Genomic DNA, 24,976 nt, shown 5'->3' with positions numbered 1-24,976 from the left:
AAAGAAAAGCGTTATTATTTTGTGCTATTTCATTTAAGCCTACCAGAGTCAAAACTAATTCCACTAAATAGCCCTGTAATTCAGCTAAATACAGCATCGGGAGGACAGAATTGGCTTTAGATTGGTGCTCAGGATGTTTAGGCCTTGGAAACGCTCCACTGGCAAGAGAAAGAAGGTTAGCTTGAGGTATTTTGAGTCGAGAAAATTGCGTCGTTCTGCCAGCTGAGCGTGTGCCAAACTAATAAAGGAGACATGGAGGCCTACCAATCATTTTGTACAGCCGTTCCACCTTGGACCCTTGTTGAGAGGGCAAAGGCACTATCAGAACATACAGACCGTGGGGTGAGTGGCCGCTGTCGGGCAGGGGTCTTGAGTTGGAGAGCAGCCATTGTTCCCAGTAGCCTCTGTGAAAGGTGAAGGGGTCTTGATGGTTCTGGTGAAACACACAAAAAGGAAGTGAGTTGTGTTGAAGACACTGGAGAAGGTCTTCATTCCCAGTTGATTCCTTTCTTCTATGGTGACAGTGACCTTTAAAAATGGCCGATGTTCCCACCCCAGTATTATCAGTGCATCCTTCCAAGATTTGAGAAGAGGTCAGCATTTAAATAGACCTCTAAGGCAGAACAATGAAAACTTACCCATTTTATTGGGTCAATAAACCCATTGTTGGGTTAATGGATGCTTGATATGAGCCAACTTTTCTATACCAGAGAGAAAACATTTGCTCAATATTCAACATATTTGTGTGAATCTCACCAAAATTGTCCAGGTCATATTTAAAAATAAATAAATATATACAAATGTAAATCTTTTTCATACAATTTCTTTTAGGACTATTAAGATTGATTGTGTTGTGACATTATTTTCAATTTTGAATGCTGGCATTTTACTTTTACTGCAGCAAAGCAAATAAATAAATAAAGACAATAAAATGCTTTTTTTTATTATTTAAATCAGCATAATTTAAATGTAGCTCAGCAAGTACTACCATGATGTTTAAATACTTTACAATTTAAGAATCTTTATTTGATTTGCATTACAGTAATAAGAATGAGATGATACTTTTTACATTACAATAATGAGAATTGAGGGGATATCGGCTTAGTTATAATTATTTTTTTTAAATATATTTTTAGTACCATTATGATTGTTTGCATTGACTGTGTTTTCATAATAAAAATGGTCAAATTGTCTCCCAAAATTGTCATTATCATAATGCATCCTGACATTTTACTTATGAGTTGTTGTTTTTTTGTTGTTGTTGTAATGCCTGTTATTGTCATTCGATTCTCATTACTGTAATACAATATATATTTTTTTTAGTAAAAATAAATACAGTGATGCAATGAACGTTTTCTTTAAATCAGCACACCCTTAAAGTAGCAACAAAAAAAAAAATACTACCATAGTGTATTATTAATTTTAAATAATATTTAAAAGTATAAGAATGCTATATATATATATATATATATATATATATATATATATATATATATATATATATATATATTTTTTTTTTTTTTTTTTTTTTTTTTTGCTGTAAGGATAGTGGCAGTTGTGCTTAATTATCATGAAAATAATGTAAAAATATATTTATATATGAATTAATTTTCCATTTATCAGTAAATTCTCATTTTAATGTGTTTGGACTTTTAATAAACTAAATTTGTTTAAACTGTAAATGTGCTTAAGTATCCTGAACTGTAACTTTTGAGTTTTTTTGTAATTCTCATTTTTCTCATTTGATTCTCATTACTTCAGTTCAGTATTTTGCTGCATCAAAGAAAAAAGAAAAAAGAAAAAAATACCGCAATACAATAATAGTTTTATTTAAATCAGCATAACCAAAAAGTAGCATGACAAATACCATCATTTATAAATTATTCTCAATTTAAATATCATTATTTGATGTGCATTACAGTAATAAGAATGAACAATTTTTGTGTTAGAGTAATGATAATTGGCTTAATTATCATGAAAATAATGTCACACTGTGAAAAAGCTTAATGGTCCTAATAGGCTTCATTTATTTGACGCATAACTCAATTTCTTATTTCTTTCTCTTGATTTTTTGGTGAAATATGATTCGGACCAGTTCTTGACAGGTTTTGCGGTACTCACCCAATTCCCACCACAGAACAAAAATCTTTAGATGATAATACATTTTGAGCAATTCTGCTTATTCCATCCTTAATTTGAGTCTGTCAGGCTTTGTCTTTATTGTGAGAATGAGGCTCAGTTTCAGCTTTCAGAATGAGATCGCAATGCTTATGTTGAGAAGAGTTTATTAGACGGATTTGAGATGTGACACCTCCACAGGGAAGACAAAGTTCCACACGTCCTCGAGTCAGTGCTCTCTGACTGACACTAAGAGGCTCCCCTCTTATAAGCACATCGCTGCTGATTCCACACTGTGTTCAACAGTGACAGATGGCCGAGGAAATGATGCTGGAAGATAAAGGCAAGACTGAAGAAAAGCTGACAAACTGGAGGTGGACAGACATAAAAGAAAAGAGGCTTTTTCAGTTGGACTAATGAGCCTGGAAGGAAATGAGAAAGAACAGGGAGAGTGTCTAAGAGAGGATAGGAGGCTGATGTAAGGGAGACATACGACATAAGCAGGTAGGCATACATTTTGCTGCACTGAGTATTTCTCAGGGTAGGTTTAGTTTGGAAATTATTAGCTACAATATACTCTCAGTATATTTACTAAGCTGAAAGTCAAACCGCTCTGAAGCCCCTTCTACTCCATAATGCAATGCCACAGGACATTTTCTCCACTGCAAATAAACTAGAGTGAGTTAAGATTCTTACAAAGGGCTTATGCAAATGTAATTTCCAGATGTGAACTGGTGATTAATAATGGAACTGATATTTTAGCTCTTTTTCTCTGTTATAAAATGAGCAATTTCATAGACTGCTGAAAACTCAAAGACTGCTTTGTGTTATTTCAACGTGAGCACTTTCATTCCAGGACTTTGTTTTGATTATATGATTTTGTTATATTTTCCTAAATGCGTGGTGAAATGACCTGAGCCTCTTTAAGTGGTGGTCTGGATGGAAAGCTCTGCTGCAGTAAGATCTGTGGATGGAGAATGGCAACACATTTTTTTGCTCTTGCTTTTTTCCATGTAGGCAATTGGTTTGTCCCTGACATGGTTAATAGATGCATAGTAGCTTAAAGTGGTTACTGACTTATGAAAACTGCTGAAAAGGAGAATATGAGAGCAGTGTTAGTCTTTACAGTGGGACTCTGAGATGTGAGGTCTGAGCAGCAGCAGATGGTTGTTCGTTGGCTGATGGTGAAGTGGGAACTGATTGAGCGCTGTTGCATACTTCCTCTTAGCAAGAAGCATACTGCTGCTAAGATGTAAATGATGAGGCATGCAGTTCTACTGATGCTTTGCTGGAAGATGGTATTCCCTTTTCACCAATGGCATACAGACCACTCCATCTGTAGAAAACACTCAGAGATCTCCCTTCATCACTTCTCTGAGAAATCCTCACATCTGCATACTGTGGAGATACTAGGGGTGTAACGGTTCTCGGTAAAAAAAAAAAGAACTGTTTGGTAAGCACTGACACTGTGGTTCACCTCAAGTTCACCTCTGGTGCACAAGGTTTAGCGAAGAAAACAAAGCATCAAATGCGCTTTGATTAATGGCATTAAAATGCCATTATAGTAATACATCGATAATTAATAATTTACGACGACATCACCCAGGGATGCGGTGCGCACAGAGCTGCAGGTGAGCTGAAACTGCACGCACTCCCTTCTGTTTTCAAGCAGGCATTCAGTGCTAATTAGGATAGACATGAAACAAGAACTTAAGCGCTTGGGGTGTTCATGTGGGATTTCCACGTATGATTAAAATACTCGAGCCACATTATCACAACATTCCTTCTTGTATCCATTTTAATAGCAAAGTTATTCCTTCAATAGTGATGCACAGCTTCTGAATTGTGAATATATGTTGAGTTGAGTTTGAAATGCACTTTATGTTGATGCATGTAGCATAACAGTGCAGGTATTAAGTTAAAATGTTAATGATGTAGTAATTAGAGAATTTTTTTTTTTTTGTTCAGGACCTTGACAAAAATTAACCATGGTTTTACTATAGTAATATTGTAGTAACCATGACTGTAATAACCTTGACTGCTGTCACCATTTTTTTCTTAACAGAAATCATGGTTTTGATACAGTTAACCATGGTTTTATAACAGTAATACTGTAGTTTCCATATAGTAACCGTGGTTTTACTATATAGTGTAACCATGTTGATTTTGTGGTTACTATGATTTTACTACAAATACCATGGTTAAACTATGGTTACTGTTTTAAAACCATGATTTTTATTAAGGGCAAACCTGTTGAAGTGTTTACCAAATAGAGTATTCTTTGGATTGGCAGTATATATATATATATATATATATATATATATATATATATATATATATATATATATATATTTTCTGAACAAAGAAATACCAAACTGCACCAAAACCGTGACCCTAAATCCGTGATACAAACGAACCGTGAGAAATTCGAACCATTACACCACTAGGAGGTACCATGGTACATTAATGGCATCTGAATGTCATACCAGGATACTTTGATAAATATACCAGCCAGTATACTGAATTATTACCAATAGGGCTTTCAGCATTGCACAACTGCTCAGTTTTACTGCTCAACTAGCTACCCCCCACCCCCCCTAAAAAAAATATTAATTTAGTTGGTGAGTCAATAAGTGCATTTACATGCACAGTCTTTTATTGATTATGCTTAATAAGCCTAGACGCCTTAAGCAGTTTTCCTTAAGGTCATAAATGGTTTAAGCATAGTCAGATCAACACATGTAGATTTTTGCCCATTACCCCAATTTTGCGTTGCATATAAACACCTTTACCGGCTTATCGAATATGCATGAGTGTTATGCATCTGTTAACGTTTGATGTCAAAAGCAGAGAATATTCCAAGTCTCATGTTAACGAATTTCCTTAATTTGTTGGATTTTTAAGATAAGCTGATTTTTGGTAGTTATTAGCATATGTAAACGCAGTCAATGTTTGCAATATGCTTTGTGAATGGAGAGTGGTCCAGTTTCACTTTGTCATATTGTCGTTAAAATTTATTCCAAATTTATTTTTTTTGCTGTTATAGATAACCAGACTAAACAAATTGCAAGCACATATGACCGGATGCAGTTTATCAACAGAACAAACACAATGAAAACCATGTGATCCACGACTAGTCAAAACAGGCCCAAAGCCTTTACGAGTTGTAGAACGAATCGACTTGTTGGTACAACCCCTATCATATTCAGCAAAAATGCCACGATAGCAACACGGTACAAGTCCAGAAAACATTGGTAGTACCTTAGTCGTTTTGACAATTGTTATTAGTTGTGTTTGATAGCAAATCTTTCTAAAAACCATTCCTGAATGTTGAAAGTCTTTGATAAAACTGTATAACTCTTTCTTCTGGACTATGAAGTGCTTAAGATGTTTATGAACAGGACGTGCATGAACTAATCTTACATGAACTAATCCAATCCAGACGTTTGTTCTGGAACTACTATTGCTTCGCATCAGTCTTAAGGAAACTATTCGAGGAGAGCCTAACGTTTGCTTGAGAGTGCAAATTAATTTTGCAGAGAATGGTAGAGGCAATGAAAGCAGCTGTGTATAGCTCTGTGCACTGTTTTTGTAGAAGCATGAATAAGTGCTTATAAGTGCTTAATCCCAGGAGGCCTCTTTAAGTGGACACAGGGTTGACCACAATTACTATCCCCAAACTCATTACTGGAGACTTTAAGAGCATGTGGGATGGTGCATGGCTTGATTGGAAACTCAATGCAAGGTGCGGCAGCATTCAGAATGCATTGCGTACATGCGTTGTGTTATGAATTGCGGTCTGACACATTTTGGAACGCAGCAATGCATCTTTCACAAATTCAGCTTGCTTGCGTTGTGTCTGCGTTAACGTACTTGCGTGTAGAGTATTTTCCGGCCTTAACTTTCAGAAACTATTGTTTTATCGATGTCTTTCTTACGTACCATCCACAATTTAATCAATGGATTTGCAGTGTTCATTAAACAGATACAGTATATAGTAATATTGTCATATAGTAGTAAATGAAGCATATAGGCACCCTGAAATTGAGCTCGTGTAGAGAAGAGTTTGCGTGCACATATTTGAGTAGAGTTTTAGGCCCAAGAGCGACCTACATTAGCAGTATAATCCCAGACATTGACCGCTGAGTTCAGTTGGTGACTTTCGAGTCTTGTGCTTGGCCCTGGTCTGACCAGCTCTTTGTAGCTTTGCCATAAACCCAGGGTGCCTGGCTCAGTTGCTTTCAGCTTTATTTAGCATTCAACTCATCATTTGGTGCAGTATTTAAAAAAACGCCTTTAAAAACAAGCTCATTATTCATATCCCATCCTAGAAGTACAGATATTTATTTAAACAATGACTCTCAGGGCCGAAATTTGAATAATTTATGAGGACAAATGCAAAGTAATTGCACTTAGTTTGACTTTTTGCTTAAGACTTATCTGTTTAAATCTCAATTTCCTTTGAGTGAGCCAATATTATAAAAATATTCAAATGTGCCTTGATGTCTAGAGGCTCTGCTTGTAATTTTACTTTCATAATTAACATGATTTATAATGCATTTGCCCATTGTTATCCTCCTCACCACCCCAACGATTATTTAGGGCATTGGTAATAAAGTTTGGACATTTGAATGAATGCGTTTGGCTCTCATATGAAAGGATCAAAGAAATATTGGGATAAATGAATGTTGAAATATATTAAATATTTGAAATGTAAGCCTACAGGCCAGGCCATACTCATCCACATGGACTTCATTTTAATTTTGTGAAGCTATGACCCAAATACCTCCTCTTATTAAATCCTCAACCTTTCAACCTAGAGTTCAGTGTAATTTCAGTGTGATATGGATCCAGTACTGATTTTAAAAGTGAACTCATTTTTGTCTCTGCATAATATCACCCTTAACATCGTCCTCTTTCGTAGGCTCATCAGTGAGGAGTTTCAGCCCATTATGGTTCTCCGTAGAGCCGTCAGACACACTAGCGGTGCGGGGAGCTCCGGCACTGCTCAACTGCTCAGTCCACAGTGATACCCCTGCCAAGATCGAGTGGAAGAAGGATGGCTCTTTCCTCAACCTGGCGTCAGATGATCGCAGACAGGTCCTGGCAGACGGATCGCTCCTCATCAGCTCAGTAGTGCACTCTAAACACAATAAACCTGATGAAGGGGTTTACCAGTGCGTGGCCACAATAGACAACCTGGGAACAATCATCAGCCATACTGCTAGACTCAGTGTAGCAGGTAAGACTCTCACATATTGCTTGATTCACAAGTGTAGATGCAGCTTAAGTGTCCAAATACCTTTTTGGGGTCTTTGCATATTGCGTTTCTCTTTTTAACCTTCATCATACTTGCTCAAAATGCAAGCATGTGCATTAGCATGTAGTTTGAGGATGGAATAAAAGGGAGAGAGGTCTGTTTGTCTGTCCTTTATCTGTCCTTCTGTGTTATTGGCTGCAGTTGAGTTCAGTAAAGCGGACAGGGCATCCTCTCTGGTGCAGCACCATTGCTGTAAATGTTGTGAGAGCAGGTATGTTTGGCAGCACAACGGCTGCTATATTGGGCCCTTTGAGTTGAAATGAAAGTGACCTTGTTTCATTTGCAGGAGGCAAGCAGCAGAGATTATGAGGTGTTTGAGTTGAGTCTTACCCTGAAATTCAATTTGCTCCTGCTGGAGAAAAGGAATGCAATTAAGCTACATCAAACTTTCTAGAGTCGACTGTATTATTACCTTAGAGAAATCGCTCTGAAGTTTTGCTCAAGAAGTCATAGACAAGTGCTTATTTCAAGTAGCTCACAGTGTTTTTACCTTCGCGGAAATCTGTTTTTAGTGAACAAGCTCATTATTTTTCAAAGACTGGCATGTAATGCGTGCAGAAACTTTTTCATCGGTCTTTTAAAGGAGGTATTCTTGGTTATCTGATGCAAAACACCATGTCTGTTCACACTGAATGGTGTTTCAATAGATCTCCCTCTACTGCTTTATTTTTTATTTTATTTTATTTTTGGTGGACTTCCTGTATAAAGTCAGTCACTTTTGAGATATCTTTAATATCTCAGTTGTTTCTCCTAGACACTTATGAGATAAATGGAGAGCAAATGGAGACCTTTGCAAATCTTTTCCTCCTCAATTTTCTTTTGAAAAAAACAACAAAAAAACAGCAATCTCACATGCCATCTTCTCTAGAATTTTAGAAGAGATTTCAACAAAGACCAAACAAGCTCCCAAAGTCTGAAATCAAAAGTCAGAGATTTCCATGTGAATTCAAACATTTCTTATCAAATTCCTCCAAGACAAAGTTATCTGAGCTACAGTATGCCACCCACATAAATTGCATAGCTCTATACTCTTACTCTGTCAACAATGATCTCATCTGTTTATTTTATAAATACTTTTTATTTAAATTAGGAATTTAAGGAGAGTCTTCTGAGACAAAGTTGATATTTCAATTAAATTTAAAACGAGTGAATTGATCTAAATTGGAAGCTCTTGCTCTGACAGCATATTGCCCTACCACAGCTTTCCAACCTGGTGACTTTCAATGGCCCAAGCAAGGCATTAGGTATTTAGGCATTTTATTTTCAGCAAATTTGAGAGATTTAGTTAGAGTTAAAAAATATAAAAATGTGGCCTTTCTTGAAGGCACTCGGTGTGGGCCATGTGGAGAGAAACCCTTTCTCTCTCTCTCTCTCTCTCTCTCTCTCTCTCTTCGTGTTTATATGTGAATACTCAGGCTTGGACCATGGGAAAGTTTGTTGGGGACAGGGAGGGGGATAGGGAATTAATGGGGGTTAAGGGGGATAATGGTTGACTCTGTGCTGCATGTATATTTTGCTTTTATGTTTATGTTATGTTTGAGAATCAACCAATAAAAAATTTTAATCTAAAAAAACAAGTTAAGCTCAATCGACAGAATTTTTGGCTTTATGTTGATTACCACAAAAATGATTAGAACTCGTCCCTACTTTTTATTTTATTTTATTTATTTATTTATTTAATTTATTTGTTAAAAAAAAAAAAAAAGGAATAATCAGAGTTACCTTGAGGCACTTGTAATGGTGGATAATGTGGCCAATTTTTAAATGAATAGATCAACCAAAAATTATAATTCTTTCATCATTCACACCATTATGTGGTCTCAAACTCATATGACTTTCTTTCTTCTGTGGAACACAAATGTAGATATTTTGATTAGGGATGCACCGATACCACTTTTTCTATACCTATCAAATTCTGATACCTGAACTCTCGGTATTGGCCGATACAGATCCTGATCCGATACCAGTGTTGTTTTTTCTTAATCGGTTTACACGCACCAAGCGCTTTTATTAGGAACACCTGTATACCTACTTATTCATGTGAATATCTAATCATCCAATCGTGTGGCAGCAGTGCAAGGCATAAAATCATGCAGATACAGGTCATGAGCTTAAGTTAATGTTCACATCAACCATCAGAATGGGGAAAGAAAATGTAATCTAAGTCATTTCAACCATGGCATAATTGTAGTTGCCAGATGGCCTGGTTTGAGTATTTCTGTAACTGCTGATCTGGGATTTCATGTACAACAGTCTCTAGAGTTTACTCAGAATGGTGCCAAAAACAAAAAAACATCCAGTAAGCGGCAGTCCCGCAAAAGGAAACGCCTTGTTAATGAGCGAGGTCAACGAATGGCCAGATTGGTACGAACTGACAGAAAGGCTATGGTAACTCAGATAATCCCTCTGTATAAATTGTACAAAATTGTACAAAATATTAATAGTAATTACAGTGAATGGCTTCAATAGAAAATAAGCCAGTTCTCTCCAATCTAGACTTAAAAGGATATAAATCAATTTTTTGTACATTTTAATTGTAGGAAATAAGTCCCTGGCATTTTGCGATTCACAAAGGTATCGTTTGTCTTCAAGAAACTTTGGATAATATGCCTGAGTCATATGTAATACTTGAATGGTGCTTTCATTGCTTTTTTATATCATTTTTGGAGCTTGACAGTAGGGACCATGACTAACACAGTATCGGATTTGGATCTCGGCTCATCAGACCGATCCCCCATCTGCAGGGATGGGACGATATGGTTATCTCATAATTCGGTTCGATATACGATGTGCGGGTCACCATTCGATATAATCTCGATTTGATATTAGAACAATTAAATGACAAAGTGTGACAAAAACATTTATTTTTTTTTAAATATGTTTTTAACTTTGCTGCTCAAAGTTTAAATAATAAGAGTTTCTCATATACCTTTCTACAAGAAAAGATCTCAAACAAATAAGCCTTAAAAAATTGTGGGCTACATGCAGGCTGATTAGGTGCAGAACAAGCAATAGAACAGAACAGATCCTGTCCTGAAAAATTATGTGAAAGTGTATTTATTTTTTAATAATTTGTCATCATTATTATAATTACTTTCTAACTTTCAACATTCTATCAATTAATATTATATAATTAAATTGTATATATAAAAAAATATATAAAAGTATTATTATATATAAAACAGTTTGAAATTGTGTACAATTTATAAGTTATAACATTGATTTTAAATTCATTTGCATAACAAGTGCTAAAATGGTACTGACACTTTAAGAGTTCAACATGACTCACACAGGTGTTACATTTTATTGAGATAGAAGTGTCTCGCTTTATCGCATCTGTACTGTGTGATTAAAAAAAAAAAACAATTGGTTTTGTTTGTTTTTTTGGATTTTTTTTCCCTTTTTCTCCCAATTTGGAATGCCCAATTTGGAATGTGCTCTGAGTCCTCGTGGTGGCGTAGTGACTCGCCTCAATCCGGGTGGCGGAGGACAAATCTCAGTTGCCTCCGCGTCTGAGACCGTCAACCCGTGCATCTTATCACGTGGCTTGTTAAGCGCATTGCCACGGAGACATAGCGCGTGTGGAGGCTTCACGCCATCCACGGCCAACTCGCCACGTGCCCCACTGAGAACGAACCACATTATAGCGACCACGAGGAGGTTACCCCATGTGACTCTACCCTCCCTAGAAATTGGGCCAATTTGGTTGCTTAGGAGACCTGGCTGGAGTCACTCGGCACACCATGGGATGCGAACTAGCGAACTCCAGGGGTGGTAGCCAGCGTCTTTTACCACTGAGCCCCTGCTGTGTGATTAAAATTAATATTTCTATTACTTTTTATCTGACTGTAAAGAACAAAAAGGATATTAAAAGACACATTATTCACTGTAAGTGGAGTGCAAGATCTCATCTTTAATGGAAACACATTACACGGAAGAAGTGTAGTTTTAATCTCAAGCACTTTTCAACAAAACAAGGCGATTTTCCAGGAATTCCAGTGCTTCAGTTTCTAAAAGCGAAATTCAAGCACTTTAAGCACTTCAAGGACCTTGTGCGAACCCTGTAAACAGTGAAGAAAAAAGCCCAGTATTGGTAAAATCAAGCGATAGAGAGATTATGATGTTTGACGGGTCATTTCATTTATGATCACATGGACAGAAAACAATGTTGCATATTTCGAAATGTTGAGCTGTGCCTCGATATGGTTCGTAATTTTTTTGGTTAGCGATAAATATTAATTCTACCCATCTGATTAAAAATGTCAGTATCTGAGCCGATACCAATCCAGGTATCAGATTGGTGCATCCCTAATTTTGATGGAGATATGATGTGAATTTAGCATGTGTCAAGCGTTAACACATATTGTTTATGTTTTGTGGCTATAATTTTGAAAAAGTGAGTATTTCAACATAGATTGGCTCCATTCACTTTCATTGTAAGTGCCTCACTGCAACCCAGATTTTTGCTTTTTTTTTTTTAAAGAAAAGGAAGGACAAATCAAAAATTATTTTCTGTGGTAATTAATATTATGCCACAAATGCTGCTGATTGAACTCAGAATATTCCTTTAACTGATTATTCATAAAACCTCCAGAGCTATGAAATAGCAATTTCTGAGGAAAAAAAATATATATATATATATATATTTCTCTAAATTTGGAGGAGACATTTGTGTCTAATCTGACTCTGAGCTCTCACATCATTATGGGACATGACTCGACCCCTGCTGTCTAGGTGTCATATGGGAGAAGGTCTCTATATCAAGTACATCAAAAACCTTTAGCAAAGTCTGTGGGGCTACCATTGTATGATCGCAGAGTGCAAGCTCAGTTTAAAAACAACATCGCATGCACCAAAATGCACTTACAAAGGAAGTTTATAGGGCAACTGTATGCCACATTGACTTCAATTGTAAATCCATACCTGTATATGCATTTTTTCTTTGTTTTTTATAATTGAGATACAAGTTGAAATTATTTTCTGTGGTAATCGATAGCATGGCACAGATCCTGTCCATAGAGCTTATATTTTATGTTTATATCTATAAACTTATTTAACCTGGAATATGATTGCTGCTTTTTCAACTGTCCTACATTGTGCATTTAAAAAACGATGAAGAGCAGATTTATTTATCTTAGTAGCACAAATAGCATGTGAGGTGGTTTGTGCTGTTTTCCATTGAAAACATCAGAATGAAAGTCACATTTTTCCATTTGCACTCCCATGAATTTTATTCTCCCTGAGACCGTGATCTGTCTACTGTGGCTGACAGGCTTGAAATAAAAAGGTTAATTGTCGCATCTATGCTGTGGGCCATTACAATGCCGTTGTGCTGGAAAAAGTGCTGCCGCCACTGCAACCTTTGCCATGTAACGACAAGAATTGCAGCAGCATGCCGACAAGTGCAAGCCCAATTTTCATGAAAGGTGGAAGAAAACTGTTCCACCCTCTGTCATTTTCATTCCCGTTTTTGTCCTTCAGTGCACATACAATAGAACAATTATATATATATATATATATATATATATATATACTTTTTAATGTAATCAGTTACTGATTACTTAACAATAAATGTAATCGGTAACATAATCCAATTACAGCAATATGAAAGTAATGTAATCAGATTACTTTTAATTACTTTTGGATTACCACAAGGGCACATATGTAAATAAAGTCAAGATAAAAGTAACATGATCTCTAAAACTTTAAATTATGCCTTGAATGAAACAGAACATGTTTGAGTAATATTATGAGGACTGTTGTAGCTGTTATTATATCTAAGGAAAAGAAACATGTGCGTGCTGAGTGAGTCCAGCCAGGTCTCCTAAGCAACCAAAATTGGCCCGGTTGCTAGGGAGGGTAGAGTCACATGGGATAACCTCCTCTTGGTCCCTATAATGTGGTTCGTTCTTGGTGGGGTGCGTGGCGAGTTGTGCGTGGATGCCGCGGTGGATGGCGTGAAGCCTCCACACGTGCTATGTCTCCGTGGCAACGCGCTCAACAAGCCACGTGATAAGATGCGCGGGTTGACGGTCTCAGACGCGGAGGCAGCTGGGATTCCTCCTCCGCCACCCGGATTGAGGCAAATCACTACACGACCACGAGGACTTAAAAGCGCACTGGGAATTGGGCATTCCAAACAAAAAAAAAACATGTACACTGCACTCTACCAAGAAAACAGAAAATGAGCTGTTAATGTTGAACAACTCAGTATTTTTCAAGAAATTAGGTGAGTTCTCTGTCTGCTACACAAAAAGAAAATTTCTCATAAAGCAAATATAATCAGAACAGATGCACTGAATTATGACTTGGTTAACATTAAACTAAATCTGACAGGATATACCTCAGATTCAAAAACACTGCAAAGTGTAATTCTACCATATATTACAGTTAGTGTGTATAGGCAATTGTAATTTGCACTATTTATTAACTTCAGACTGTATTCCACAAAAATAACATAGTTATTATTGTCATAATTAAATGATAGAGAGTGTCTTTCCTCTGCTTGCTCATGATCCAAAGTCAAACATCATCAGCTAACAGTTTATGGCTGATTTCTATGTTTCTGTTTAAAGAGGATTTTAAAGGGGAATAAAAGTATTGATTCCAAAAAGAAAACTAAATCTAGTTTTAAAGAATAGATCAAAAGAGATTTAAACTTTTAGAGTGTCTTTTCAATTACTTATTCCTAATTACTGTAAGTGTTGAACATGTTACATTTGCCAGAATGTCTCCCTCACCCAGACATTTGAACTGTTCTCAACAATGATTTATCAAAATCAGATAAATTCTTCATTGAACTTTCTTTCCTAAGAACTTAAAACACATTTTCAATTAATTTGGTATTTATGTGAACAATCTGGATTTGTTAATGATCAGGGATGCAAAATCATGAGAGATGAAAAAGGAGAGAAAGTCATAGGTTTTCCAGGGGTATTTTTTCAGTTGATTTTTGTATTGTTGTTGTATTCAAAACTTTTTGTCTTAAATGATTAAGGTTTATGTACCGTTCACCTGGGGGAGGGGTCATTTTTTCAGCTTCAATATGGAACGGAACAACATACAGGACATCCTGGCTAATATAGTACAGTTCGCATTTGCAACCATGCAAACCAGGGGATTTCAATGTCAGTATGGATAGCTATTCCTGCTCCCGCCAGACAGGGCCAGAGTGGCTAGTCGGGAAGATCGGGAGAATTCCTTCTGGGCCGGTCAGAAATTGGGCCAGTTAGGGCCACAGGAATGAAGGCTATACAGTGCTTGAAACTGCCAAAAAACTGAAGATTTCATTCAAAGGTGTACACTACAGTCTTCAAAGACAAAGGACAACTGGCTCTAACAAGGACAGAAAGAGATGTGGAAGGTCAGATGTACAACTAAACAAGAGGATAAGTACATCAGAGTCTCTGGTTTGAGAAATAGACACCTCACATGTCCTCAGCTGACAGCTTCATTGAATTCTACCCGCTCAACACCAGTTTCATGTACAACAGTGAAGAGAAGACTCAGGGCTGCAGGTCTTATAGGAAGAATTGCAAAGAAAAAGCCACTTTTGAAACAGAAAATCAAAAAGAAAAGGTTAGAGTGGGCAAAGAAACACAGACATTGGACAACAGATAATTGGAAAAGAGTGTTTTGGATCTTAACCCCATTGAGCTTTTGTGGGATCAGTGGACTGTAAGGTGCGTGAGAAGTGCCCGACAAGACAGCCACATCTATGGCAAGTGCTACAGGAAGTGTGGGGTGAAATGTCACCTGAGTATCTGGACAAACTGACAGCTAGAATGTCAAGGATCTGCAAAGCTGTCATTGCTGCACGTGGAGGATTTTTTGATGAGAACTCTTTGAAGTAGTTTAAGAAGTTCTGAACATTTTTTTCAAATTGTAATAGTAATTTTTAACGTTATTAATGTCCTGACTATACTTTGTGATCAGTTGAATGCCACTTTGGTGAATAAAAGTATCAATTTCTTTCCATAAGAGCAAAATCTGTACATTATTCCAAACTTTTGGCCACCAGTGTATATTGCATATTTTTTGCTGTGATCTTGCTTTATTTTTATCATGTTCACCACCAACCCCCACCCCCCTTTTGGGTATGGGCTGACTTTGACATGACATCCCAGGCTGAATATGAATCCCACTCCGGCCCTTCCGCCAAATGATGAAGGCCATGGATTTCTTTGAGCACTAAGGCTAACTAATTTTAACACATTTTAATATGAACTAATTTAATTAAACCTAGCTAATGCTGTTTCTGTGTGGCTCTTATTACCTTCAAATTCTCAGGTCCTTGGATAATGAGAGCATCTTCACAGCTGGAAGGCATACATTTCACTGAAGTTTAATTTTGTTTCGCTTTTCTCTTTTAAAGAGTGAGTAATGTCAAAATAATGCATGTTCTTTTGTGGCCATCGCGATGAAGCAGCCGTTTGCCTCAAGAACAGAGTGCTGATGTGAGACAGGTGTTATTTGCGCATGCAAAAGTAGGAGGCGCTCCTGACTCAAGTGAGTCATGAGAGAGAACCCGAAGAGAACATGCATCTAAACCATCTCTCACTCAAAACAAACAGCTGTCTGTATCACTTTATGTCAGGAAAATTCACTATTTCTTTTGTCAGAAATTAAAAGCTTAAATCCTGACAGTAATCCCAATTTTTTGAAAATGTAGCTGCAATCTGATTACGAAGTTTTTTTATGTAACTGTAACAGATTACAGTTACATAATTTTTGTATCCTGATTATCTAATGATGTTACAAGTAATCTGTTTTATATATATATATATATATATATATAATATTTTTTATTTTTTTATTTTTTTATATATATATATATATATATATATATATATATATATATATATATATATATATATATATAAATCACATTATTGGAGCATTTCAGTATTTTAACGAAAAAAGCATACATTTTCACACTCGCAATCCGCTTTAATCTACGTTAATAAGTGCATTGGATTTCATAGCCACACTGTGCTTCTCTTTGACACAGTTAGTGGAAGTTTGTTGTAAAATATTTAGTGTAGCGTTAATCTTGTCTATTGCTTACCAGTTGTAAATGGGTAATTGATAAGGTTGTCCGAAGTGATACAAATTAGTAATCTTTTCAAAATCTATTTTTAAATACACTTGTCAAGTTCGTAGAAATTTAAAGTGCACCTATTATGGTTTTTAAACATGCCTAATTTTGTTTTAAAGGTCTCATACAATAGATTTACATACAAGGTTAAAAAACACTTTAATTTGTTCATAATTTAAATTGCAGCATTACCTTTTCCCCCAGTGCCAAAAACGACTCGTTCAATGATCCGTTCTAAAGGATTCATTCTAAACTCTTCCTTTCAGAGAGCCTACTCTGCTCTGATTGGTCAGATGTCCCAGTCTGTTGTGATTGGTCTACGGCTTAGTGTAGTGTTTGAGGGTGGGTCAAAGCTGTTCGCGAGCAGCCAATGAAGACCAGAGGCAGGTTTTTTGTTACCAAATTACGTAGGTTAGTACAGGAAGTAAGTCTGGAATTACTAACGACTCGTTTCAGGTGTTCAGAATCGGTTCTTTCTTTTGGGAGTCAATAACTCCATTTGTTGTGCACTTGTTTTCAGACACATTTTTCGAGGTAAAATATATATTTTTCACAAATATCAATAATTTTCGAGTCACGAATATCAAGAAGTTTTCATAGAGTTTCTCCATTTGATCTGAACAAAATGTGCCTTTTCATAAAAATATCAAAATATCTGACTTTTTTTAAAAAAACTTCAATTACAGTCATGAGGGTCTAAAGGGGTCTTCTCTGTTTTATGTTTTTTTTTTTTTTTTTTTTGGACACATGACAACAAAATGGTTACCTGCGTGATGGTTATACCATCATACTTAAATTTGGTGGGCTAGCAAAAGTTTAAAAATGCCTATTTAAAAAAAATATATAATAATAAAAGATTATTCCAAACAATTTATGGTGAAAAGAATTTCAGATTTTAATTGTATTTATTATTATTATAATTTTTTACATTAAGCCCCAGAAAAAATATAAAAATGACTTTGAATTCAGAAATAAAAAGAAATAAAATAAAACAGCAAAAATGTTTCATCATAGTAAAGGTGTTTTCAAGTTATTGTTTTGTATTAATTTCATTTTTAATGTTTTTTAATAACACATATACGGCCAAAAAGAAATGAGTGTCACGTCATTGACCCAAATATTATTGACTGTTCTGAACTTGGTGAATTTTTGTAGTGATTTCATTATTTAGTAGTGAAGATGCAGCTTTTAGGAGCAACATTGACACCGAAATAAATAATTCATCTGCCATTGATAAGTGACATCTGTGCTTCTCCACTCTTGAAAAGGCACCACACATAGAAACAAAGCCTCTTTACTATCTCATTGCGCTACTGAGGCAGTGGCCATCACGTATGGAGATGGTGAGGCTATTTGTATTTGTGTAGCATCAGCGTGAGATGGCAGGGAAGAGTGCAAGGCTCGGGTAATGGGAATTGTCTCACTCGTGCCGCCTCATAGCACACTTTGAACCCAACCCCCGGGGCCGAGCTGGAGGCGGGCTGTTGCACAAGCTGCCAAGGAGAACACCTGAAATGAAAGAGCTTGTTTGTATGCTCATCCATTACTGGTAGTCTGGAGGAACTCTGCTGCAGTTCTCTGAGCATTTTAACTGCTTCTGTCTCGCACAGTGAGAAGAAGGGAGTGCTTCAGAAGCTGTGTAGAATTACCATTGGTGCTCAGAGATTTCTAATGTTGACCTGAGGACCAAAGAAATAGTTTCTTATTACTTTAAAGGTGAAGTGCAAGTTTTTCCAGCCACTAACATCACCATGCAGAATAGAGTGCACCAGTCTGGTTCCAGAAGTAAAAATTCCATTCATTTTCTCCAAAAGGGAGTAAGTTATTAATGATAAAGTATGACCTAACATGAGCTCCAAGGTTTTTAATCGAGGATATATTATTCTATTGAAGCCATCAGGCCGCATAATTTCATCTTCATAAAAAAAAAAAAATCACATTTAATAGAGGGATTTCTGGTGAAGAACTGACCCTGAAGAGAAAGATTCTCCAGTTAGAGGTCCCCCCATCCCTGAGGTTTTGACTTGAGGGGGTGGGTGCGCTTAGCGGTCTTTTGACGTAGGGGCGTTTACATTTTTAAAGAGATGTTTTATGTTTTATGCACAGGGTGGCAAAGGGTTTTTGTGAAACTTGATTAATCCTTTCTAACAATTAATTCCAATAATAATAAAAAAATCTTTAAAAGATGTATACATAAGCCTCTTACCTGAATCTTTGATTGCATTCATCTCCGAAACCGCTTTCTTCTCAGGTGGAAAAAATCTCTAAATAATTCCACAAATTGACATCAGCCTTCAACAAGCTCCAGCTGATCAAGGGCTTTAATTGTTCCAGTTAAACCCATTGCACGGGCTCTGCCAGTAGTGGGCACTTGAGCAACGTAAGCAATGTTGTGCATCCGAGTCCATGAGACAGTAGGAAGTTAGCAAGGCAAGGGGAAGCTAATTTGAAGTGGAACGCAGCCTAGGGCGACTGTAGGGCAGGAAGTCCCGCCTTTCAATTAAAAGACCCAGTCATCTTTTTTGCTTCGTTTTGACATCAAAAGCAGTGAATAATCTACTGATTTCAAGTCTTATGTAAATGTGGGTTTCTTATGTCGTGGGTTGATTTTGGGTGGTTATCAGTGTTTTGCTGTGGATGTAAATGCGCTCATTAAGACTTGTCAGGCATTAAAGCTGGACGAAGAATACAGAAGAAGCCAAACCAAAACAAATGGGTTTAAACAATGAACAATGGCAAAAGCCTTTTCTTTCTTCTGTTGTACTAGAGGATAAGCACATGCGAATACACCCACATAACTGGTACACAATATTTATGATTCATTTATTGATTAATAGTCAAAAATGTAAGTACAAAATGTCTTGTAAGTAGTGTTACCATCTGGAGACGTAGTTTAGATTAACCTTTTATTTTTATATTTCTGAAAAAAGAAACATTGAAACCAACATGACAAAAAACTAAACAAAAACAAACATAGACTTTAGACTCTCAAGACTGTCATGTGTGTTCAGTTTTTAAAAAAATTCTGATATTTTGACATTTTTATGAGAAGGCACATTTTGTTCAGATCAAATGGAGTAACTGTAAGAAAACATCTTTGTGTCTCTTTTTTATATATATATATATATATATATATATATATATATATATATATATATATATATATATTTGTTTGACCTTTTTATGATTAAGTTGTGTACACTGATGTGTAGTCAAGATGCTAGGAAAGTATGTTAATACCTTTTTATTTTATGGTAACCACTTTACATAATGTTTTTCAAACATTTATGAAATCAGCATGGACACAAAGATTACAGTTCTTTAAATTATATTTTTAAAAAAAGATATTGCTTTGGACTTATTTCAATAGCTCATGTAACAAATTGATATTATTGAAATAATAATTTCGCAAACCCATTCACTCCATTTACTGCACTTTCTTTCCGCTATTATTCATGTGGACACGTCCCTTTCAACCTCACAACTCTGGAAATTGGGCATCATCTAGAATTCTGTTTCCCAGTTTCCCACTAGTAAATACGACTTTGCTTGGTCATTCATGTACATGGAATTTGTAATTAGAATATTTCCCACTCCACATTATTCATGCTTTCCACATTAGTAAACAAAGAAATTCCTTTGAGAATCAACATCCTGCATCTAGGATTTGCATGTTAATCTTTATCGCACTTTCCTCTCTTAAACACCTTTACTTTTGGGATCCATTTATCACTCTTCATCCCTTAACACCTTTCTCCAAAGCTTGAAACCAGTTTGCGGAAACAATCCAAGGGAATCTGCATAACAAAGAAAGCATAAATGCACTCGGTTCATCATTTGTACTCCCACAACACATTGAGATTCATCATGTGGTGCTGTGGAGAGTGAGATTGGATTTTTAAAGAGAAGGCATGTCTTTACCAGAGCAGGACCATTTGGCTCTTTCAACTCTTCGCTGGAGTGTCATTGCGCCAACGGCCTCTCATCTAAAAATTGGCGCTTACAAATCCTGATCTCTGCACTCAAGCTTTGGCCCCAGGGGAAATCTGGTCTTCAGAACAACTCTGATTGAGATGGACACAAGCCACATCATGCATGACTGTCCTTCACTCAATTGACAGACCTTTGAACTGATTTCATTTTGATTTTCAAAGGGATTGACACCTTTGTTGAGAACATTGATAAGTAGTGACAGTCCTCATGAAGTGGGTAGAGATTTATTTTGCTATCAGCCTGGAAAATTGATAGCAGTTGAAGTCAGAAGTTTACATACACTTAGGTTAAGTCATTAAAACTCATTTTTTTAACCACTCCAGAGACTTCATATTAGCAAACTATAGTTTTGGCAAGTTGTTTAGGACATCTACTTTGTGCGTAGCACAAGTGATTTTTCCAACAATTGTTTACAGACGGATTTTGGCTAATTACCTTTAGTCAATTGGATACCCGAGGATGTATTTTAAGGCCTACCTTCAAACTCAGTTTCTCTTTGCTTGACATCATTGGAAAATGAAAAGAAATCAGCCAAGACCTCAGAAAAAAAAAAAAACATTGTGGACCTACACAAGTCTGGTTCATCCTTGGGAGCAATTTTCAAATGCCTGAAGGTACCACATTCATCTGCGCAAACAATAGTATGCAAGTATAAACACCATGGGACCATACTGCCATCATACCGCTCAGGAAGGAGATGCATTCTGTCTCCTAGAGATGAACGTATTTTGGTGTAAAAAGTGCAAATCAATCCCAGAACAACAGCAAAGGACCCTGTGAAGATGCTGGAGGAAACAGGTAGACAAGTATCTATATCCACAGTAAACGAGTCCTATATCGAAATAACCTGAAATGATGCTCAGCAGGGAAGAAGCCAGTGCTCCAAGTCCGCCATAAAAAAGCCAGACTACAGTTTGCAAGTGCACATGGGGACAAAGATCTTACTTTTTGGAGAATTTTCCTCTAGTTTGATGAAACAAAAATTGAACTGTTTGACCATAATGACCATTGTTATGTTTGGAGGAAAAAGGGTGAGGCTTGCAAGCCGAAGAACACCATCCCAACTATATATATTAGGGATGCACCAATCATGATTTTTCATGGCTGATTCCGATTGCCGCTTTATTTATTTTTTACAAGCAAATGGGCCTAGTCCGATACCAATTGCCAATTTTTTATTTATTTATTTATTTTTTTCTGTTTAAGCAACAGACAAGAAAGAATGTTCATCAAAAAGATGCTTATTTGCTCTTTTACAGGCCATATCTGTATCTGTAAAATATCTGTAGCTAGGTGAAATTAGAGGCAACAACGGCATATAAAGCACTAGTGGTGAACCCATCAGGAAATTTGAGGCCAATTCGATCTCCTATTTTTTTTAACACTAAGATCAGCCGATACCGATTTTTTTTTAAAAGTGCCCTTTGCCACACTTTTGCAAGTTATATGCTGCAGTTATTTTTATGCCCCACACAGTAAAATTACAGTAACACTACAAAAAGGTTCAATTTCTTAATATTATTTAAAAACATTACTGTAGTTAACATGAAATAATGAACTTAATGTTAGTTACAACATATACATTTTTAAAATCAAAAGTTGTATTAGTAACATTAATGCACTATGAACTAACAATGAACAATTGTATTTTTATTAACTAACATTGTTTAATAAATGCTGTAAAAATATATTGTTCATTGTTTGTTCATGATACCTGATGCATTAACTAATGTTAAAGAAATTAAACCTTTTTATTAAGTTTGACCAAAATTACATTAATTGTGAATTGCTAACATTTATTTGTATTGAAAACAGTTATTAATAGTTCTGCTGTCAATATCAAAGGTCATTTTGACATACTGGCAACCAGTAAAAACCATGAGAGCATCACATACAGTAGAGATGCATTCAAAAATAAGAAAAATATATCCATTACAAGCTTTAAAACTGCTCCAGTGAGAAATCATTAATATCTATGATTTGTTTACTGTCTTTGGCGTCTTGTTGTAACATAAATCACGAATTAAGCAAATGAGTGAAGACGTGGTGCCGTTATTGAAGGTTAAACAGTTACATCTGTGATTAGTGGTATTGTGACTAGTATTAATCTGATTTAAATTGGGATCCTCAGAGAATAGCACTGGGATGAATGACTGAGATATTGAGAGCACCTGCAGAGCTCATATGTTTGATTGACACAGAGAGAGCTCATGTTGAAGAGAGTAAAGCTAAAAGCGATCATGATCGCTCAAACAGTCTCTATAGCTCAACACAACATCTGATTGTCATGACTCATGTCATGTATTTGCATGTTTATTTGTTGTTAAATTCATTTTTATACCCGTTAGCAGCCTCTTTATCCTCTTCCTGCTCACTGTACAGCGAGTCAGAATTACTACTGTAACGACTCTAGAAAATAGGCATCTTAATATTCATACATGTGTAATTCTTACACATTTTTAAAAACAAACCGGCATATTCATCTGAATTACAGCATGTCTGAAAGTTTAAATTCGTGAATGCTTAGAATTGCCAACAACTCACCCGCCAAAGGCCACGCATCATCTGCATGATCTAGGCATGATCGGCGATCACGGATTTAAGACGAATATCGGCCAATTCCAATTGGTGGCCGATCGATCGGTGCACCCCATATATATATATATATATATATATATATATATATATACACAGCTCTGGAAAAAAATTAAGAGACCACTGCAAAATTATCAGTTTCTCTGGATTTACTATTTATAGGTATGTGTTTGAGTAAAATGAACAGTGTTGTTTTATTCTATAAAGTATTGACAACATTTCTCCCAAATTCCAAATAAAAATATTGTCATTTAGAGCATTTAATTGAAGAAAATGACAATTGGTAAAAATAACAAAAAAAAAATATATGTTTTCAGACCTTGAATAATGCAAAGAAAACAAGTACATATTCATTTTTAAACACAATACTAATGTTTTAATTTAGGAAGAGTTCAGAAATGAATATTTGGTGGAATAACCCTGATTTTCAATCATATCTTTCATGCGTCTTGGCATGCTCTCTACCAGTCTTTCACATTTCTGTTGGGTGACTTTATGCCACTCCTGGTGCACAAATCAAGCAGCTCGGCTTTGTTTGATGACTTTTGGCCATCCGTCTTCCTCTTGATCACATTCCAGAGGTTTTCAATGGGGTTCAGATCTGGAGATTGGACTGGCCATGACAGGGTCTTGATCTGGTGGTCCTCCATCCACACCTTGGTTGACCTGGCTGTGTGGCATGGAGCATTGTCCTGCTGGAAAAACCAATCCTCAGAGTTGGGGAACATTGTCAGTGCAGAAGGAAGTAATTTTTGTTCCAGGATAAACTTGTACGTGGCTTGATTCATGCGTCCTTCACAAAGACGAATCTGTCCGATTCCAGCCTTGCTGAAGCACCCCCAGATCATCACCGATCCTCCACCAAATTTCACAGTGGGTGCAAGACACTGTGGCTTGAAGGCCTCTCCAGGACTCCGTCTAACCATTAGATGACCAGGTGGAGGATCAGTGAGTAAATGATTAGAGAATTTTCATTTTTGGGTGAACTATTCCTTTAAGTTTTACATGATTTTTTTAGCCTCTCTTTGAGTCTCACACCCTGCCTACACCAAATGTGACCGATGCGCCGCAACAGACCGAAGCAGTCTACACTGGACACATTGCTGTGCGTCAGAAATAGATTGGGGTATACATAAACTGTCGGCATGGTGCAACAAGATGGTGGCATTCAGTGTAGACTGCATCAGAAGCAATTTGCTTTTAACGTGATGTGTCGCGCCGTTCGCCTCCAGTGTAGACAGGGTGTTACAGTAATACTCGCTGTTTTTGCTGTCTTGTCCAGTACAGTTGCCAATGCCCCATTTCACCATGCCCAATAACAGTCTCTTTGCGAAGCCTGCATTATATTAAGAGATTCACAAAACAATCTGAAAAAAGCCGAAATGTGCCAAACAAACTGTTCAGGTCAAAATAAAATGATTAAGAACCATGTTAAAAAATAAACTTCAGGCATTTGTTCTAATGCTGGGTCGTTCAGCAGGATATGCATAGTGGCAAGTGCTACACCCAGCCAACAGTACCACGTTTGGTGAAATTTCCTCAAATACAGATATTAACTGGAATAATGTTTTTTTTTTTTTTTTTTTTTTTTTGTGTTTAGATGTAATAGTTTGTATCCTACTTCAGCCTCGATACTTTGCCAAATTGCTGAATGCTGAATAGAGATATGTAAACATAAGTGGATTTAGTTTCATAAAATAGTCTGGGGATGTAGGAAGTTTGGCATTGTGAATTTGCATATGAAGATATATTGAAAGCTATTTCAAATTAGATAAAAAAAAAATCTTGTTGTCCATGTTGTGATCCCTTTAATGGCCAAGATCAACAATTGCATAAACTCCTTAAGCACCGTC

General features: G+C 36.4%; 1 protein-coding gene across 11 annotated transcripts in view; it reads left to right on the top strand.

Annotated features, from left to right (window-relative positions):
* LOC127442073 (neogenin-like) overlaps positions 1 to 24,976 on the top strand; it is a 213,355-nt gene that overhangs the window by 85,305 nt on the left and 103,074 nt on the right. For all 11 annotated transcript variants that reach the window (XM_051700637.1, XM_051700555.1, XM_051700145.1 and 8 more), the window contains exon 2: positions 7,043 to 7,360. In XM_051700637.1, the coding sequence (XP_051556597.1) occupies positions 7,043 to 7,360 (318 nt within the window). The remainder of the gene's footprint in view (positions 1 to 7,042; positions 7,361 to 24,976) is intronic.

This window comes from Myxocyprinus asiaticus, chromosome 1, assembly GCF_019703515.2.
Source record: "Myxocyprinus asiaticus isolate MX2 ecotype Aquarium Trade chromosome 1, UBuf_Myxa_2, whole genome shotgun sequence".
NCBI classification, from domain to species: Eukaryota; Metazoa; Chordata; class Actinopteri; order Cypriniformes; family Catostomidae; genus Myxocyprinus; species Myxocyprinus asiaticus.
This window is presented reverse-complemented; position numbering and strand designations above follow the sequence as displayed.